Source organism: Protopterus annectens, chromosome 12.part0 (genome assembly GCF_019279795.1).
Source record: "Protopterus annectens isolate FY-2018-M chromosome 12.part0, PAN1.0, whole genome shotgun sequence".
NCBI lineage: Eukaryota > Metazoa > Chordata > Ceratodontiformes > Protopteridae > Protopterus > Protopterus annectens.
In genome coordinates this window covers 1372387914-1372406005 of record NC_056746.1, presented here as the reverse complement: position 1 = coordinate 1372406005, position 18092 = coordinate 1372387914, and the positions used below count along the sequence as shown (strand labels likewise).

At 43.3% G+C, this 18092-nt stretch overlaps 1 protein-coding gene across 1 annotated transcript in view; it reads right to left on the bottom strand.

The window, feature by feature from the left end:
• Nucleotides 1–520: 520 nt before the first annotated feature.
• Nucleotides 521–18092, bottom strand: part of PSMF1 (proteasome inhibitor subunit 1) — a 1027177-nt gene continuing 1009605 nt past the window's right edge. The window contains exon 7 of the mRNA XM_044090427.1: nt 521–1490. Within this exon, the coding sequence (XP_043946362.1) occupies nt 1439–1490 (52 nt within the window). The 3' untranslated portion in view covers nt 521–1438. The remainder of the gene's footprint in view (nt 1491–18092) is intronic.

Here is an 18092-nt window from a genome sequence, read left to right as displayed (position 1 = left end):
GTTTTCTTTTCACTGAGCAAATATCATACGGCTGAGCATACATCATACGGCTGAACATACATCATACGGCTGAGCATACATCATACGGCTGAGCATATATCATATGGCTGAGCATGGGTCTACTTCTATTCGCTGATATCCCATTTCACTGAAACCCATTTCGTTGACAGCTCATTTCATTAACAAACATTCTAGGTGGGGGGCTGTGCCCCCCCAATGTGGCCCCCCACACCCCCCCCAACTATATATAACAACTCCACAGTCGCACAACAGTGGGGAGGGGGGCAAAACCCAGGTTTTTGCCTTGAATACTTTTGTCAATGAAATGAGCTGTCAACGAAATGGGTTTCAGTGAAATGGGCTGTCAGCGAATAGAAGTAGACCCCTGAGCATACATCATACGGCTGCTTGACTTCCCATTTCAGTCCTGCACTGTTAAAAATAATCTCTGTTCCAAGTAACAAAGATTTGCAAAAAGAACACAGAACACAGAACACAATCCAATGAACAGATCTTGCTCTGAACTGAACACTTGACAAATATTTATTTATTTACAAGGCAGGTAAAACTTCTTCCACTCATGTAAGGACATCCTGAAGCAATACTTTTACTTGCTTAGAACAAATTATAATGCAGACATTTTTAATGAAAAATATCCTATTAATTTAATAGATGAAAAGTGAATGTTAGAAGGCTTTTATTTATTTACCCTTTGTAAAAACAAATGTCTTTGTTACTACTTACAGCAGAAACCATCTCTTTCAGACATTTGCATAGAAGTACCTGGGGATCTTCCAAAATGGGTTCTCATTGCACTGAAGTCTATAAAGGTTCCGAAATAATTCCCATAAGGTTTGGCTGCAAAGCCCATTCTGCATGCAGGTGTAATATTTACCAACAGGTCACATAAATGGTTGCTGGAACATTGACTAGCGGACTTATTGCAAAAAATAAACATAAACCTTGCAATGTCACACTTATTAGTCATCCAACAAAGAAAATGTGCCTGATGGAAGACCACAGACCATGTCCATCTGACCTCAATAAATCCACAACAATGTTATAAATAAATTATTTCTGCAGAACAGCTTATACAACAGGAACAGAAGATTTTAAAAAGTGCTTAACTACAGACGGGTATACATTTGTTTAGATATTCTAGAAAATACATTTTTTTTTTGCTGTGTACTCATCTCTCCTGTAGCTTATAAAAGTAGAATGCACAATACACTATCAATGCAGTAAGCGTCATAAGTGCTATTTTAATGAAATCATTGCATACTGCATCAGTTCAGGTTTCATTCGACAAGTGAAAAACTGCACTGAGTTAGCAATGAAGAGAAGCAGTTCCACTACAATACGCTCTTCTGTCTGGATGGGTTAGAAGACTTGGGCAACAATGTGGAATAAAGCTTTTCGAGCATTCCCTGCCAAATCATCACATGAACATGTCATCGTAACCAGGTGGTGGAAGGTGGTCTGGGTCAGGCCTGCAGTACAAAAACATAAAAGACACCATCAACAGACAGTTAACCAACAGAAATGTCCACTGCTTATCTGGTAAACATGCACCTACATACGTTACATGAGAAACTAAATAGCAGACATGTTCTTACCTTTACCAGTTGCCATACAGGACTCACCTTCATAAGCCAAACGATGAGTAGTCTTTCTTCACAAAATCTTTTTCCAGCAAAATCACACATTCAGGGTCACCCACTCACTCAGTTAATGCATGCTTCAAAGTAGCATGCAAAGTACAGTTTTGTACCTACCATAAATGTAGATGTTCGAGGATCCACATTGCTGCAGTCCTAACTATTGGGTAGTCCGCTGTCCAGTCGGCCCGAATACCAAAGTATATGGCTGACGTCGGTCAGGGCGCATTAGACTGACGTCAGTACGTCAGGGTACTAATGCGCATGACCGACGCCATAACCTCAGTCTTTTCTTGCCCCAGATGTCAGAAGACCCTGAAAAGATAAGGCCAAAAACTCCCAAAATATCTGCACCAAAAGATATATATATATACAAAATATACAAAATTAGCAGAATATAACCTCACCTACACAACCACCCCTAAACACAGAGGGGAAGGAGGGAGGGTAAATTGGACTGCAGCAATGTGGATCCTCGAACATCTACATTTATGGTAGGTACAAAACTGTACTATGTTCTTCATTCCACATTGCTGCAGTCCTAACTATTGGGTAGAATCCCAAAGCAGAGGTAAGGGAGGCTGGCAAATCATAAGGAAGCAGGAGCTGATAACATGCCTTGCAAAATAGCTGTGGCAAAACCAGCCCTAGACTTAGAGTAGAGAGGAAGGTGGTAATGCTTAGAGAAAGTATGCACTGAACTCCAAGTAGCTGCCTCCAAAATATCCTTAGTTGCCACCCCTTAAAAAGCTGTTGAAGTGGCAGTAGCCCTAGTGGAATGAGGCCTAATCCCAGCTGGAATCTCCTTGCCATGATGGGAATAACAAAATGCAATGCAAAACCCAATCCACCTAGAAATAGTTTGTTTTGACACAGGCTTGCCCTGAGAACTCAAAGCAAAAGAAACAAACAACTGCTGAGACTGCCTAAAATCCTTAGTCCTGCTCAAATAATAACGCAATTGCCTGTGTACATCTAAAGTGTGCAAAATCTTTTCCCCTTTATTTTGGGGATCTGCATAAAACGTAGGCAAATGAATAGTTTGGTTTAAAGCCACACTAGAAACCACTTTAGGCATAAAGGAAGGATTAGTACGTAATGCTACCCTATCCTTATGAAAAATCAAAAAGGCTCAACCGCCATAAGGGCCTGTAACTCAGAAACCCTTCTTGCCGAAGTAATCGCCAACAAAAAGCAGTCTTCCATGACAAGTATTTCAGTTCAGCAGTAGCTGCAGGCTCAAAAGGTTGTAGAGTAAGTTTCTCCAACACAAAATTGAGATCCCAAGCAGGAGTAGGAGCTCTACGTGGGGGTCTTATATTCTTTGCCCCTCTAAGAAATTGCTTGAACAAAGGATGTGAAAACAATGGTGGGTCACAATCATAGTGAGCTGAAATTGCTGCAGCATGAATCTTAATGGAAGAGAAAGACAAACCTTTGTCCAATAACTCAGTAAGATATTGAAGAGCCACACTCAAATTAGGCTCCGAAATCTCCAAATTCTTTGCTGCAGTCCAAAATAAAAATCTCTTCCATTTTCTGCGTACACTTTCCTTGTACTAGGTCTTCTGGCTTCCATAATCACATTTAAAACTTGTTGAGGAAGTTGAGACCTGCTGTCTTTCAAAACAGAATATGCCAGGCTGTTAGATGAAGAGAGTGAAGCTTGACATTGAGCAGACCGTCCTTCTGAGACAACAGATGTGGAATCAAGGGTAAAGGCCATGGAGGCTTCTTTACCAGACTCCTCAGTAATGGGTACCAGTGCTGCGAGGCCAATCTGGAGCTATTAAAATCATCCTTGGCTTGTCTTGTCTGACCTTTAGAAGCACCTTTGGAAGAAGAGGCAGAGGTGGAAATGCATACACATGAAGATTTTTCCAACTGAAAGAAAGAGCATCCACTTTCCAAGCTGTGTGATGAAACCTCTTTGTGCAAAACTTTGGCAGCTGGTGGTTTAGTGGAGAAGCGAACAGATCCATGTCTGGAGTTCCCAGGACACTGTCAACTTTTGAAATACATGAAGATCCAGTTTCCACTCGTGGGGATCCATGATTTGTCTGCTTAACACATCTGCTAAGGAGTTCTGTGCTCGGCAGAAACCTTGCCTGAAGAGTTAGTTGCAAGCTTAGCGCAGTCTCCCATAAAATCATTGCTTGCCTGCACAATGGGTAAGAATGTGTTCCCCCTTGTTTGTTGATGTACCACATGACAGTTGTGTTGTCTGTTAGAATCAACACCTGCCCTGGAAGAAGTAACTCCTTGAAAGCCATTAATGCAAACTGGACTGCTAACATCTCCTTCATGTTGATATGTAGATGCTGTAGTCTGGCAGGCCACTTGTCTTGTATCCACTTTCCATTTAGATGAGCTCCCCAAGCAATGTCTGAGGCATCTGTCGTTAGAATTTGACTCGCCTCTGGCCGGGTCACAGAGAGTCCCTTGTTTAGGTGACATTCCTGAGCCCACCACAAAAATTCCCTTTGAATGCAAGGTATTATTTGAATGACAGTGTCCAAATCCTGGCAGTGCTGTGTCCATACATTCTTGAGATACCATTGTAGCTTCCTCATATGCAGTTTGGCATTGGGAAGCACCAGAATACAAGATGCCATGAACCCTAAGGCTTGAAGGACTGTCCTTGCAGTCAGCCCGGACTGAAGAGATAGTTGATGGAAGTAACTTGAAAGATTCTTTTGTTTGTCCGGGGTTAAAAAGGCCATCTGGGCTGCTGTATTCAGTCTCACACCCAGAAAGCACATGTCTTGAGAGGGTACTAGACTGGACTTTATTTCGTTCACAGAATACCCTAGGCATCTTAGCACTGCTATGACATATTCCAAATGCTGTAGAAGGTCTTCCTTTTCTTGAGCCAGAATCAGGCAATCGTCCAAGTAAGGATAGATTTGAATTCCTTTTAGCCTGAAGTAAGCTATCACTGGAGCCAGAACCTTTGTGAATACTCTGGGCGCAGTAGATAAGCCAAAGGGCAATGCAGAGAACTGATAATGAGAATTTCCAGCTCGAAACGCAGATACTTTCTGCAACTTAGTCTTATAGGCACATGAAGGTAAGCTTCCTTGAGATCTAAAGTTACCATCCAGTGATCTTTGCCCAGCAGAGGTAAAAGCTGTTGTAACGTCAACATTTTGAACTTGGGAATGTCCAGATAAGTGTTGAGGATAGATAAATCCAAAATTGGTCTCCACGTGTTCCCCTTCTTGGTACTAGGAACAGGCGAGAATAAAATCCTAGGCCCCTTTCTGGCACAGGAACCGGCTGAATGGCCCCTATTTGGAGTAACTGAGAAATTTGCTTGTGAGCCTCTTGTCTTTGTAGAGGAGGAATGTCTGGCATGCCTTTGAAAGGAGGCAAGGTATGGAAATAAAACCTGTAACCGTGGTGAATGATATCCAGAACCCATTTGTCTTGGGTAATTAAATCCCAATTTTCTTTGAAAAGAGACAGTCTTCCTCCTAGAGGTGCCGCCAGGCGAGAAGGTACTGGCAGCTGAAAAGGCAGGTCATTGGGTCTGCTTACGAAAGGACTGACCCCTGCCCTCACCAGAAGCCTGAGCAGGTGAACTCCCTGTCCTAGGCCTAAAAGCACCTTGAGCTCTGCCCCTAGCACGTCTAGACCTACCCCTAGACTGGGAATCATAAGCAGGATAAGTCCATCCCTTAGCAGGCCAATTTCTACTAAACTTCGGAGGCTGCACCTGCAAAAAATCCTTAACAGTTTGCATAGACTTAGCCTTGTCCTCCATTTTCTTTAAAACTGCTTCCACAGGCGAACCAAACAACACATCAGACTGTAAAGGAGCATCCAAAATCCTTGTCAATACATGCTCAGCTAAGTTCTGATCTCTCAACCAGGCGTGCCTACGAAGAACAGAACCAGTGGCAGCCACCCTGGAGGAGGCCTGCACAGCATCAAAACCACATTGCAAGGAATGTTTACCCACTTGTTCAGACACATGAACTAAATCCTGCAACTCTTTACACTCAATACCTTCCGCCAGAGCATCCACCTTAGATTTCAACTGTGAAAGAAGATAATTCTGATATTTTAACATGTGAAACTGACAATTCAACGCCCTCATGGCTAAAGTGGAAGAAGTATACACTTTCTTTCCCCATCTATCCAAAGCCCTTGCCTCTTTATCAGGAGGGACAGGATTTTTAACAACTGAGGCCTTCACACCTTTAGGCCCCTGAGAGACAGTTTCGGGTCTGCCCTAGGACTCTTAAAAGATACTTATGAGCTTCAGGCACCCTATAATACCTATCCGGTTTAACTGGGGCAGGAGGCAAAGAATCCGGATTCAGGGAAGCCTCTGCAAAACATCTTCCACCACATTCAAAACAGGAGGTATAGCTAAAGGCCTGTGCTGGGGTAAAACAAGAATTCCTAAGCCTTTTCCTGGAATCAGAGAAATCTTGACCTTCCCATTTAAAATGCTCCCTCATGGAATGCAGAGTCTCTGAAAATGAAAAATCCTCAGGAGGGGAAGCTGAAGGAGTAGAATCATCCACATCAGAATCAGAATAAGGAGGGTACTCCTGCAAGTCTTCAGCCGAAGACTCAGAAGCCTCCGAGCATTGCTCAAAACTCTCAAACTCAGATTCCACCCTAGGCCTCTTATCAGGAGGGGGCATAGAACCCCTTATCATAGTAATCAAATCCTCTGCCATTTTAAGCATATGTTTCTTAGGCAAGGACCCTGAAGCACTAGGAGAAACCCCCACTGAAGCAAAACTCGGCCTGCCCCTCAAAGAAGCCTTGGAAACAGAAGGGGAGGCTCTGACCACCTTAGGAAGAGAGGGAAGAACAGCCACCTGAGAAGCCCCCTCAGCCTGGCCTACTTCCTGAGAGGATACATCCTGTAACAGTAAAGTCTCTCCCTGAGACTCCAAAGAAACACCTGGCAAAACCTCCGGCTCCACTGAGCCCTCTAAAGAACCTACGTCTGGGACTGTCGGTTCTCCCACTCTAGGCTTTGCTGTTTTGTCCTTGCGTTTTTTAGCCGAAGTCGGCGTCGGAGCATCCGACGGCATTTTATAATTACAACGCTTCCCAAACACTAACCTGGCACAGTCTAACCTTCTCTTAATAGTGCGTTTGTTAAATCTAGCACAAGAGCGGCAGCCAACAACGTCGTGCTCAGGCCCTAAACAAGGTATACACAAAGTATGGTAATCCCTATGAGGTATCTGTTTCCCACAAGAAATACAGTTATTCACTTTTTCTGACATCCGGTTAAATACTGAGGCAAGAAAAAACCAAAATATTCCCCAACGGGGTACTTAGCCAACTTTGATTCGGTCTGAAACTCTGCTTCAGAAACTTTCAGAACGCCAACCTGCACTCGCAAAATTGCTTCTGCATCGGACCATGCGGCAAAAAAGACTGAGGTTATGGCGTCGGTCATGCGCATTAGTACCCTGACGTACTGACGTCAGTCTAATGCGCCCTGACCGACGTCAGCCATATACTTTGGTATTCGGGCCGACTGGACAGCGGACTACCCAATAGTTAGGACTGCAGCAATGTGGAATGAAGAACATCATACATTTCTTGTCCCCTGGACCCACCAGTTTGTTCTCCTTCCACTGACAAGACTCTTCCTGTAAATCAGGAAACTGCTGAGATATGATACAGCATTGCTAAACAGGTGATAGCAGCACACAGGGATCCAACTTACTCATTAAGTGAGGTATGGAAGGGGTTATCTACCAACATATTTGTGTACATATATGTATGTATGTATGTTGAGGACGCACTCTGTTACTAAGCTGGGTTAAGTCACAAACACTACTGGCAGTGGGGTTTAACTTATTACAGCTGAGTGGATACCTCAAGGTGCTTCTGCAGTTACATTCTACTGATGCCTCTAGGTGTCAACTATTGCTCGTTTACATTTGCATCAATAATTCCAAAACCATGCTACATACATGGTATTAAAAGATTTCACCTTAAATTTTACACCATGGCAAACTCAGCTATATTTCTGTGCCCTCTATCTAGTACAAGTAAAGGGATATTAATTGTTTATATATTTTATTCAGACATCAATTTCATGTTTTTCTAAATATCTCAACCACCAAGCAACACAGACAGAACTGCTTAGCCTCATTTGGAAGCTGTCAGCTGGATGAACAAAATGCTGCACATAGTATGTGTGTAACTTGAGTGGTTTCTGGGATATTGTAAGCTGTTTACAAAATATTACAAACATAATAATTACTGTATTTGCTGTGATTTCTACAATTCAGTTTAAGACCTAGAACCTAAAGCATACTACCACTATAAAAATAATGTATGCTGAAGAGTTTGCCATTTATACCTCTTTAGTAACCCCTATGGTTCCCAGAGATATGAACAGTTGTTTGAAATATGAGGATATAATTTGATTCTGTCAAAAAGATTAGGCTACGCCCACTGGAAGTTACAGGGCAAACTTCAAGAACTCCACTGAAGGGAATGAGTTAAGAAGGCAGAGAATTGCACAATGACAGGATTCAGATGGTTAAGTCCTGTAAGTGTAGCCTGACCCCCTCAATTTTGGTCAAAACGATGACTGGTGCAAGTGAGCACAAAGAACCATGCATGCTGCTCGTGTTTCAGTGTTGCACTTCTGACTTGTCAGATTTCCCGCCAAGGAAGCCCTTGGCCGATATACTCGACCATCTGCATTTATGGTAAGTATACACAACTGTACTGTTCACAGCACAAATGTATACAACAGACATTCATGAGGCACACACTGGAAGCAGTAACTTGTCTGCTATAGGGGGTTTTGGCCACAGGATTTAGTAATATACATTTTTTTTAAGGATATTGCCTTGCTCCTCTATTTCATCCTAACAGCCATCCCTAGTGACCCTTGTCCACAGCTGGGTCTACCAGCCACTCGACTATCCCCAAACAATGACCAACATTACAGATGAGACTGAAGTGGAACTTGGGGCATCCAGGGAGGAGACATTGCCATCTACCTTTGTTTTTTTTTTCTCTTATGGCCTACCTCGGTTACTTTCCCCTCCCCTCTCCCGCCAGCTATGTGGTTTCATTCAAAGGAAGGGAGTGCAATGAGAATCAGCTGTCTCTTGCTCCACCTTTAAAGCAGCTCAGCCACGTTCCAACCCTAATCTCCTCTTTGGCCCACACCCTTGTGTCAAAGTCCCCTGTCTTTACCAGGAGAAAGTCTTGGGGAACAGGTACACAACCATCTTCTGCCACCTGGATGGGAATGCACAATCCTTTCCCTGTTAGTGTTACAACTGCTGAAGTCAATTATTGAACTCTGACCACTTGGAGCTTTATCCCTCTATTCTGTGGCCTGGTTGGCATTAACCAATGCACCATCGGAAGAATGATGCAAAAGATGACTCAGTCATCAAAGGCAAGTCCTTCCCTGGAACAAAGATGATGAACAGCTAGCCTGTCTTTCAAAACTCAAGCACTCACCTCAGGAAAAATCTGAAGAGACAGTGCTCATCCAGAGTACAAAGGGCTCTCTCTCCTCTATTTTCTACTGTCACTATAAGAAACAGGATTGTCAAGCTTATGCCCTACTAGCCTTTAAGAAGCTTGACTGTTGCAACCCATGTTGGCATTTTCTGCGTCCTACACAAATATAAAGATTACTTCTGAAAAAAGCTAATGACGAACTTCTGTTTTAAAACACCCTTGTTAATTTATCACATAAAGACATGGTCAAAATGAAAGTTGTGAACTTACCATAAGGCTAGATCTATGCTGTCTTCTTCAGTCCGTCTCAACCTGTGGATTATTGAACCAGATGCTTTCACTTCAGAATCTTTGGCTCTAACGCTCCAACTTCTCTCTCATAATGCTCTGCATGACTAAATCTCAGACTGATTTTTCCCTATCCTACCTGACCTGTAGGGAAAGTGTCCCCCTAAAAGAAAATGAGGCCAAATCCAAAATGTCTCAACAGACTTTAGACTAGTCTGCAGGACCCAACAATAGCCATAAAAGACCAGTGACAATATCAAATGGGATGGGGGAGTGATGGTTGAGATGCATAGAAGACGACAACACAGATCTAGCATTATGTCTGGTACATAACTTTTATATCCAATGTTGTCTTTTCTGTCTGCCTCCACCTGAGAGAGAGAGTCCCCAGCCAGACTAAATGGGTGGTATCAGGAAAGAATACTCTGCAAAATGATAGAGTCAAAAGAGGTTCTACATTTGGACTAAATGTCAATCTTGCAATGGGACACAAAGGTATGAGTGTTTAACCAGGTAGCTACTGCATAAACATCACCTAAAGTGCAACTAAAGGCTGTTGAAGTAGATACCGCCGAAGTATAATGGGCTTTTGTTTTGACAGGTAGGGATAAACCTTATGAGGTACCGATGAAAAAATGCAGTCAGAAAGCCATCTAGACAAAGTGACCTTGGAGACTGGTTTCTCAAGCTCAGCTCTAGAGGATGACACAAAAAGCTTGTCTGATTTTCTGATATGTTTAGTCCTGTACAAGCAAAATCTAAATCGACAAAGAAGCAAACAATGAAACCAGTATCTGCCATTATTATTCAAATTTCGGAAGAAAACTGGAAACCAAATCAACTGGCTCAGCTTAAACTTGGAGGCCACCTTAGGGATAAAGGAAGGATTGGAACAAAATGAAAACCAGCCTTTGTGAAAAATAAGGTAAGGCAGGGTGCATGATAAGGCCTGAACCTCAGAAACTTATCTGGTGGAAGTTACTGCAATTACAAAGATTATTTTCCACAACAAAGGCTTTAAACCCACAGTAGCAGCAGGCTCGAGGGGGTCCCTAGTGAAGGCTAAAGGTGATGCATGTCCTAAGGTAGAATTGGGTACCTCACTGGAGATCTGAGAAGAAAAAATGTCTTTCAAAAGGCTTTAGACAATCTCAAGGAAGAAACTGGCATACAGGTTGACCCACATGGAAATTTGAAATGGTTGCCAGTTGAATCGTAACAGTAGATTAGCTAGTCCTAGAGTGAATGAGACCAGCTATAAACTCAAACTGCATCCAACAGAGCAGAGAATGGATGCAACACTTTTGAAGTGGCCCAAATGGTAAATCTTTTCCACTTAATACCACAAACCTTTCTAGTGGAAAGAAGCCAGGATATAAACAACTCTTCCAGACAGATTAGGATCTCTGGCCATCACTGGAAGTGGAAGAACACAGTGGTCAACCTGAGGAATTTCAGATTTGGCTGAGACTGGCCCAAAGGGTAGGAAATCAGATCTGGAATGGGATATGGAACTCAAGGAGGGTGCAGTAGATGAGGCCATAGGAAGTGGAATCAAACTTAACTGAGCCAGATGGGGGCTATGAGGAATACATTTGCTCTGTATCCAGCTGCTTTCTGTAAATACATGACTATCAATTATCAAGAGCATTGGAGAATAACTGTAAAGATGATCTGGGGCCATGTAAAAAGTACAGCATCCCTTGGTGACTGTCCCTGGGGAGATCAGGGCAAAAGAACATTTGATGTTGAAAGGGGTCTCAAACAGCAGCACAGCTGGCCCCAACAGCTGAAAATCTGCACAATCACTAACAGACTGAAGCACCACTTATGAGGCATCAGAATGCTCCTGATTTCACTAGAATGTGCATTGCTAAATAAAGGCATTGAGAAGACAACACCCTTTGCCAAACCCTCATGGCCTCTCAACTCAAGGGATAGGATCGGGCTCTCACTTGTTTATGTACCAGACCACTGCCGTATTGTTTGTCTGGATAAAAAAAAATCACAACTTTGGGGAGGCAGTCATGAAAAGTCTGCAATGCTTACAGGACTGTTCACAACTCCAAAACACTGAAGTGCAGATTAGATTCTGACTGAGACCAGCTTTCTAGTACTGTCTTCCCTTTGTAATGCCCGATACCCCCCACCCAAGCAGGGAAGTATCTGTGGTCACTGTGGATGTGAGCAAGGGAAGAAAAAAATGGGTGTTCTGAGGAGACACGAGTCTGATGTCAGCCACCATGACGTGACGATGACAACTCTCGGTGACTCAAATAGGAAAAGGTCATAGGGTGAGCTGTCATAGATCATTGGACTGAAAAAGTCCACTTGGGAACCCTCATGAAACACTTGACTAAAGGTAAAAGAGTGATCACAGCAGCTATCAGGCCAAGAAAGCGAAGAACCAAGGAAGAAGGCTGGCCTCTAAAGAATCAGAATTTGACTGGCCTAAAGATGTAGGGATGACAACCTTGAGGGAGGAAGTCTTTTAATCTGACAGGTTGTGTCCAGATTGCTATTGAAATTCTGGTATTTGGACAAGTTCCAGGTCTGATATGTTGAAATTGCCGGTAATACCAACAGACAGGCACAGATGAAGCAAATAATGTCTCTCACATGAAGCAAACATGCCCCTGAAGACGCTGCAAGGAGCCAGTCATCCAAGTATGGAAAGACATGGAATCCTTGCAGCCATGGAATCCCTGCAGCCTGAAGAAAGCTGACACCACTGTCATGCATTTGGTGAACTCTTGGAGGTGGGGTGGGGTGGGTTGACTATGGTGAGGTCACGGGCAGTAGTTGAAATCCGTAGTTTCTGGTTCCCAGCCTGAAGTGGAGGAACCTCTTGGAATGTCTTACTATTTTTATGTAGTAGGAGGTATCCTTGAGCTGGAATATCTTACTATCTTTATGTAGTAGTAGGTATCCTTGAGCTGGAATATCTTACTATCTTTATGTAGTAGTAGGTATCCTTGAGCTGGAATATCTTACTATCTTTATGTAGTAGTAGGTATCCTTGAGCTGGAATATCTTACTATCTTTATGTAGTAGTAGGTATCCTTGAGCTGGAATATCTTACTATCTTTATGTAGTAGTAGGTATCCTTGAGCTGGAATATCTTACTATCTTTATGTAGTAGCAGGTATCCTTGAGCTGAAATATCTTACTATCCTTATGTAGTAATAGGCATCCTTGAGCTGGAATATCTTACTATCTTTATGTAGTAGTAGGCATCCTTGAGCTGGAATATCTTACTATCTTTATGTAGTAGTAGGTATCCTTGAGGTCCACTGAGCACATCCTATCATCATCCTTCAGCAGAGGTAGAAAAGACTACACCATCACCATCCACAACTTGGTCTGTTTGACAAAGAAATTTAACTTGCTTAGGTCCAAAGTGAGCCTGAGGTCCTTGTTCTTCTTGGGAACCAAAAAGAACCTGGAATAGATCCCAGGTCCTCTCTGGTTTGATGGGACATTCTGGATGACTCATTTTGTGAGCAGCTTTCGAATCTCTGCTGTTGTGTGCCTTTGCTGGTGGCACAGCACATCTGGAATGGACTTTTGTCTTAAACTTGGAGTAAAATGAAAGAGAATAGTGAAAGCCTTTGGAAATAACTCAACACTCAGACATCTAAAGTGATGGCCTCTCAAGCTCACCAGTGGAGAACCAAGTGTCCCCCACACAGTCTCCAAGTGCAGTAGTTGTGCAAACCTTTAGGCCTGCTGGAAGAGTTTACCAGAGCAAGGCTCTCTGACTGGATGTCCCACCCCCCCTTTACCATTGGGAGGTAGGGCCACTTTCATCCAGAGCATCCTGAGCAATCTGTTGTGACTTATGGTAGAACAACCCCCCCCCCAGTTCTGGAAAAAAATAAATTCTCTGAGGGATGGAAAAGTGAACTCCCATAACAGACTCCATCTTACCATCCTGTTCCCTCATGGTCAAAGTCAAAGGGGGCATTTAAGGAAGGACACCTTTAGCACTCTGTAAAATTACACAGATACCTTTGGCATAAAGTTTGAATTGCTACACCGGTGCCTGCCACCTGAGCCATACTATCCACTGCACTGAAAATGAGATGCATGGAAACGTTTGACATGGATAACACGATGGCCAACTAAGTTCCCTAGGATTTATGAGACTCAACTGATTCATGGGATGCCACAGACTTGAATTGACAAGACAATGATTGTTGGGGATGCCACAGACCTGGATTTATGAGACTCAACTGACTGTTGGGATGCGCAGACCTGGATTTATGAGACTCAACTGATGGCTGGGATGCTGCAGACTTGGATTTACAAGACAGCTGATTGTTGTGATGCCACAGACCTGGATATATGAGACTCAACTGACTGTTGGGATACCACAGACATAGAGACATCACTGATTAAATTTCTCTGAAGCCTAGTAAAACATGACATATAATTCAGCACACAGAGGGCAAAAGTGACTGAAGCATATGTGCACTTCCCAAACTGGTTCGACATTCGTAAATCTCTGTTTGACGGTTGAACCAATGCAGTCTCTTCACAGAGTTCTCTTTTTCTGGTTGCAGTAACAACAATGACATCAGCTGCAGGATCCTTGCTCCATTAAGACCTATCCCTCAGATGGGACCAAACTTTTTTCAGGCTAGCATGGCATTGGCTCTGTGATGTCCACCACTGCTACCGATATGTGATGGCCAATAATATGTGTCGTCCCCATGCTGGGCCAGTAATCAAAGAGCCTGAATCCTCACCACTGACACTGGAAAGGGACGTGCACTTGGAATACAAATAGATATACTCAGTATTTCCAGATGCAGCCCTCTCTGCATCAGGTACAATTTATCTTAAGAGCACAAAGGAAACACACTCAGCCCGGGATCTGGATGTCTCTATATCTGTCTCCCTCCAGGTCCCCAGTAAGACTCCTCACTGTTACAGATGTAGGCCTGGATCCTCAGCCAAGTGTCCAAGCCAAGTCCTCCAGTACCCTCTATGTAAACCCAGTGCCTCATGTCCCTGACACACACCTGGGAATGGTTGCACAGATTACCTGCTTTATCAGCTATGACCAGATTAAGATAGTTATCACGGTCACCATTTAGTTACTATAATGTTCTTAAAAGGTATACAATTATACTGGGTAATATTAACACTAGTACAGATGGTAGTAGTTCACCAAGATGGGTAGGGTAGGCCTCCTGGAGTGGCCCACACAGTGTCACCACATAAATAAGTACTCTCAAAGGTTAGATACTTTCTACAAGTACCAGCCACAATACAAGTTTTAAATGTATTTAATAATAAATAATAAAAGTACATGAAAATACCAAATATATATTCACACAAAACCACAGACTTCAGATCACAGAAAATATTGAAAAGAACACTGATGGACAGATTCAGACAAATGAAGAAAAACAATATCTAAACTAAGCTTCACTACATTCCTGACTGAATCTACAAGAATCACTGTTCCCTAGTTAAGTTACTTACCCACTGCAAGGCACGATGCAGTGGGTGAGGGTTTTTCTAGTCAGGCTTCCCAAACAGAATACTCAATACCCTGAGATTTCTCTTTGTAATATCTAAATATAACCTCCAAGAAGGCTGGCAGAATGATCAAATCTGGTCACCTGACTCTAGGTTATCACAGTATTCCCCTTTGAAGGTCCTATCCAGCACTGTGGTGTGCCTTTTAATGGCTTAACAGCTGATTGATAGTTCACTCATTTTTCTTAAAATTAACCTTTGTTATTTCAATATCCTCTATTAAAACACAGACATTTAATTCAGCAACAATAATATAAGTACATTTCTCTTCATTTCAGCAGGGTGCACAGTTTATACATTCCAACACAAGCAAAGCTCATAAATACATTTTCAGCACAAACATCTGTACAAATCAGTCTGATATGCAAATGACATACAATTCTAATACATTTATAAGACAAGCATCTTGTATAAATCAGCTGCATATTCAAAGGACATATTCTTTACAAAACTCCAACCGGCTATGCTGGCACTTGCCCATATCATCACAGGCTCCACCACACTGGGCTCTCTCCATGCCCTCCTGAACACAGTCAACAAGTGCTTCATGGGGGGCCCACAGCAAAGGCCTCAAGAAAGACAGACACCTTAGAAGACATGGCTTTTGTAGTTCAAAACCCTTGTTCTCTCATCAGTTCAAGAAGGTCACCGAAGAAGGCATCATCAGAAGGGGAGTTTTGGGAAATATTCTTCTTCATCAAGGTCAAAATTCTCAATCAGAAATTTTGTAGAGGAATAAAAGTGCTTCTTTTTACACTGACTTTTCTTGTGCACCTCCCCAGGGGAAGAAGCTGGGGGAGACATGGAAACATCAGGGAAGCCCAGAGTCTGGGAATGCTCATGATCTTTTGGTGGGAGCTGTGCCTGGTCAAGTTCATATAGAGCCGACTGGGATGGATCCAACACATGGTGTGATGATCCCGTCTCAGAATAAGACAAAATCTTTTCCACGACTGCAAATGCCAATGCTGAGGTTAGACGACTAGGGAATGTTCACTGAAAAAAGCTGGAAGTTCGATAGTTTGATTCAGATTAGTCATGGAACACACCTTTGGAAGGAATGAAGGATTAGTCCTCAGTGATACTGTGTCAGGGTGATACACCAGATATGGGGGGTTTGATAGATAGGGCTTGAAGCTCAGACACTCTACGTGCTGAGGTAATGGCTACCAAGAAAATAGTTTTCCAAGAGAGAAACATTAAATGGCAGGATGATGCAGGCTCAAAGGGAGGGAGAATAATCCATGAGAGCACAAAATTTAGATTCCAGGGGGTAAAAGGTTGTCTAACAGGCGGCCTAAGATGAATTGTACCCTTTAAGAAGGCCCTACATAATCTGTGAGACATTAAATTAGAACCTTCAGCTCTGAGGTGAAAATTCGAAATTGCAGCCAATTGAACTCTTATAGTGGCAGCTGCAGCACCTTCATAAAAAAGCTTAGATAGGAATTCCAGAATACTAGCAATCGGGGCAACATAAGGATCAATGTTATTCTGGGAGGCCCAAAAAGCAAATCGCTTCCATTTGCTGGCATACAACTTTCTAGTGGAAGCTTTATGTGAAGTTACAATAATATGCTGTACCTCTGAAAAGAAAAGTCATGTGACCTGGCTAGGTTGGGAATCGGAGCAGCCAAGCTGTCAGTCTGAGGGAATGAAGGGAGGGATGGAGGGCCCCTGACGAATGTGTCAGCAGGTCTGGAACTGGGTCCAGAATCCAAGGTTCCTCCAACTGATAGAGTCGAAGGAAGGGAAACCAAATCTGTTGAGGCCAAAAAGGGGCTATTAAGATTACAGTCATTCCCAGGGCTTTGGCTTTCTGTAAGAATTTCGGAATCAGGGGGAGTTGGTGGAAAAGCATATAGGAGTCCTGGGGGCCAATCGTGTACGAGCGAGTTCCTTGGGCTGTCCCCTGGTGGGGGATTCACAGCAAAGTAGCTTCTGCATTTGGCATTCATAGGGAATGGAAACAGGTCGCAGCAAGGCTGGCCCCATCTTCAGAAAATCATATCTGCAACCTCATCTTTGAGAGACCACTTGTGCGGTAACAGAATGGCTCTGCTTAGTTTGTCCACGATCACGTTGGATTTCCCTGGGATATGCATTGCTATCAGAAAGTGCTCAGTGGATACCACCCACTGCCAAACTCTCAAGGCGTCTTGACATAGAAGGTAAGACTTGTTTCCCCCTTGCTTGTTGATGTACCAGAATACAGACATGTCTGTCTGTATCGCAATCATCCCTAGAGGAAGAGAGTTGTGGAAGTGCTGCAAAGACTGATGTGCAACTGTGACTCTGTCTCCGACTAAGTGCCTTGGGCTGTTCTTCCCTGAAAAAGCCCTCCCCCACCCTATCAGAGAAGCGTCCGTGGTCTCCATGGCTGACAGTGGGGGAGAAACAAATGGTCGATCTACTGTAACCTGGTGGATGGTCAACCACCAGCGAAGATCCTTCTTGCAAGAGTCTGTAATCATGCTAAGAATGACATCGGAAGTTGTTGGTAAGACCACTGGGTGAAGAGTAACCATTGAAGAAGCCTCATGTACATAAGCCCCAAAGGAACTGCTATGAGCATAGCTGCCATGGTACCTAGTAGTTTCAATACTTGGGAGGCCGGTACTTTTTTTCTCTGCAAAATGTCTGATACCTGGTTTTGAAGAGTGACTATTCTGTCCAGAGGCAATTTTACTGTGGTGGTGATGGTGTCTAATTCTGCTCCGATAAAGGAGATATCCTGTGAAGGCGACAATGCAAACTTGTCGAAATTGGTAGCTATGCCTAACTGAGAGCAGAGATTGAGAGTGCGATCCCTGGACAGAATTAGTTGATGCCTGGAGGTGACGGTAACGAGCCAGTCGTCCAGATACGGAAACACTCAGAATCCTAGATGCCTCAGGTGAGTCGTAACCACTGCCATGCATTTGGTAAGCACTCTGGGGGCTGTTGTGAGGCCAAAGGGCAGTGCTCGGAATTGGTAGTAACTGGCTCCCAGCCGGAAATGCAAATGATCTCTGGATGGTCTGGCCATTTTGATATGGTAGTATGCATCCTTGAGATCTATAGAGCACATCCAATTGCCCATTCTGAGGAATGGGAGGATCGACTGAAGCGTGACCATCTGGA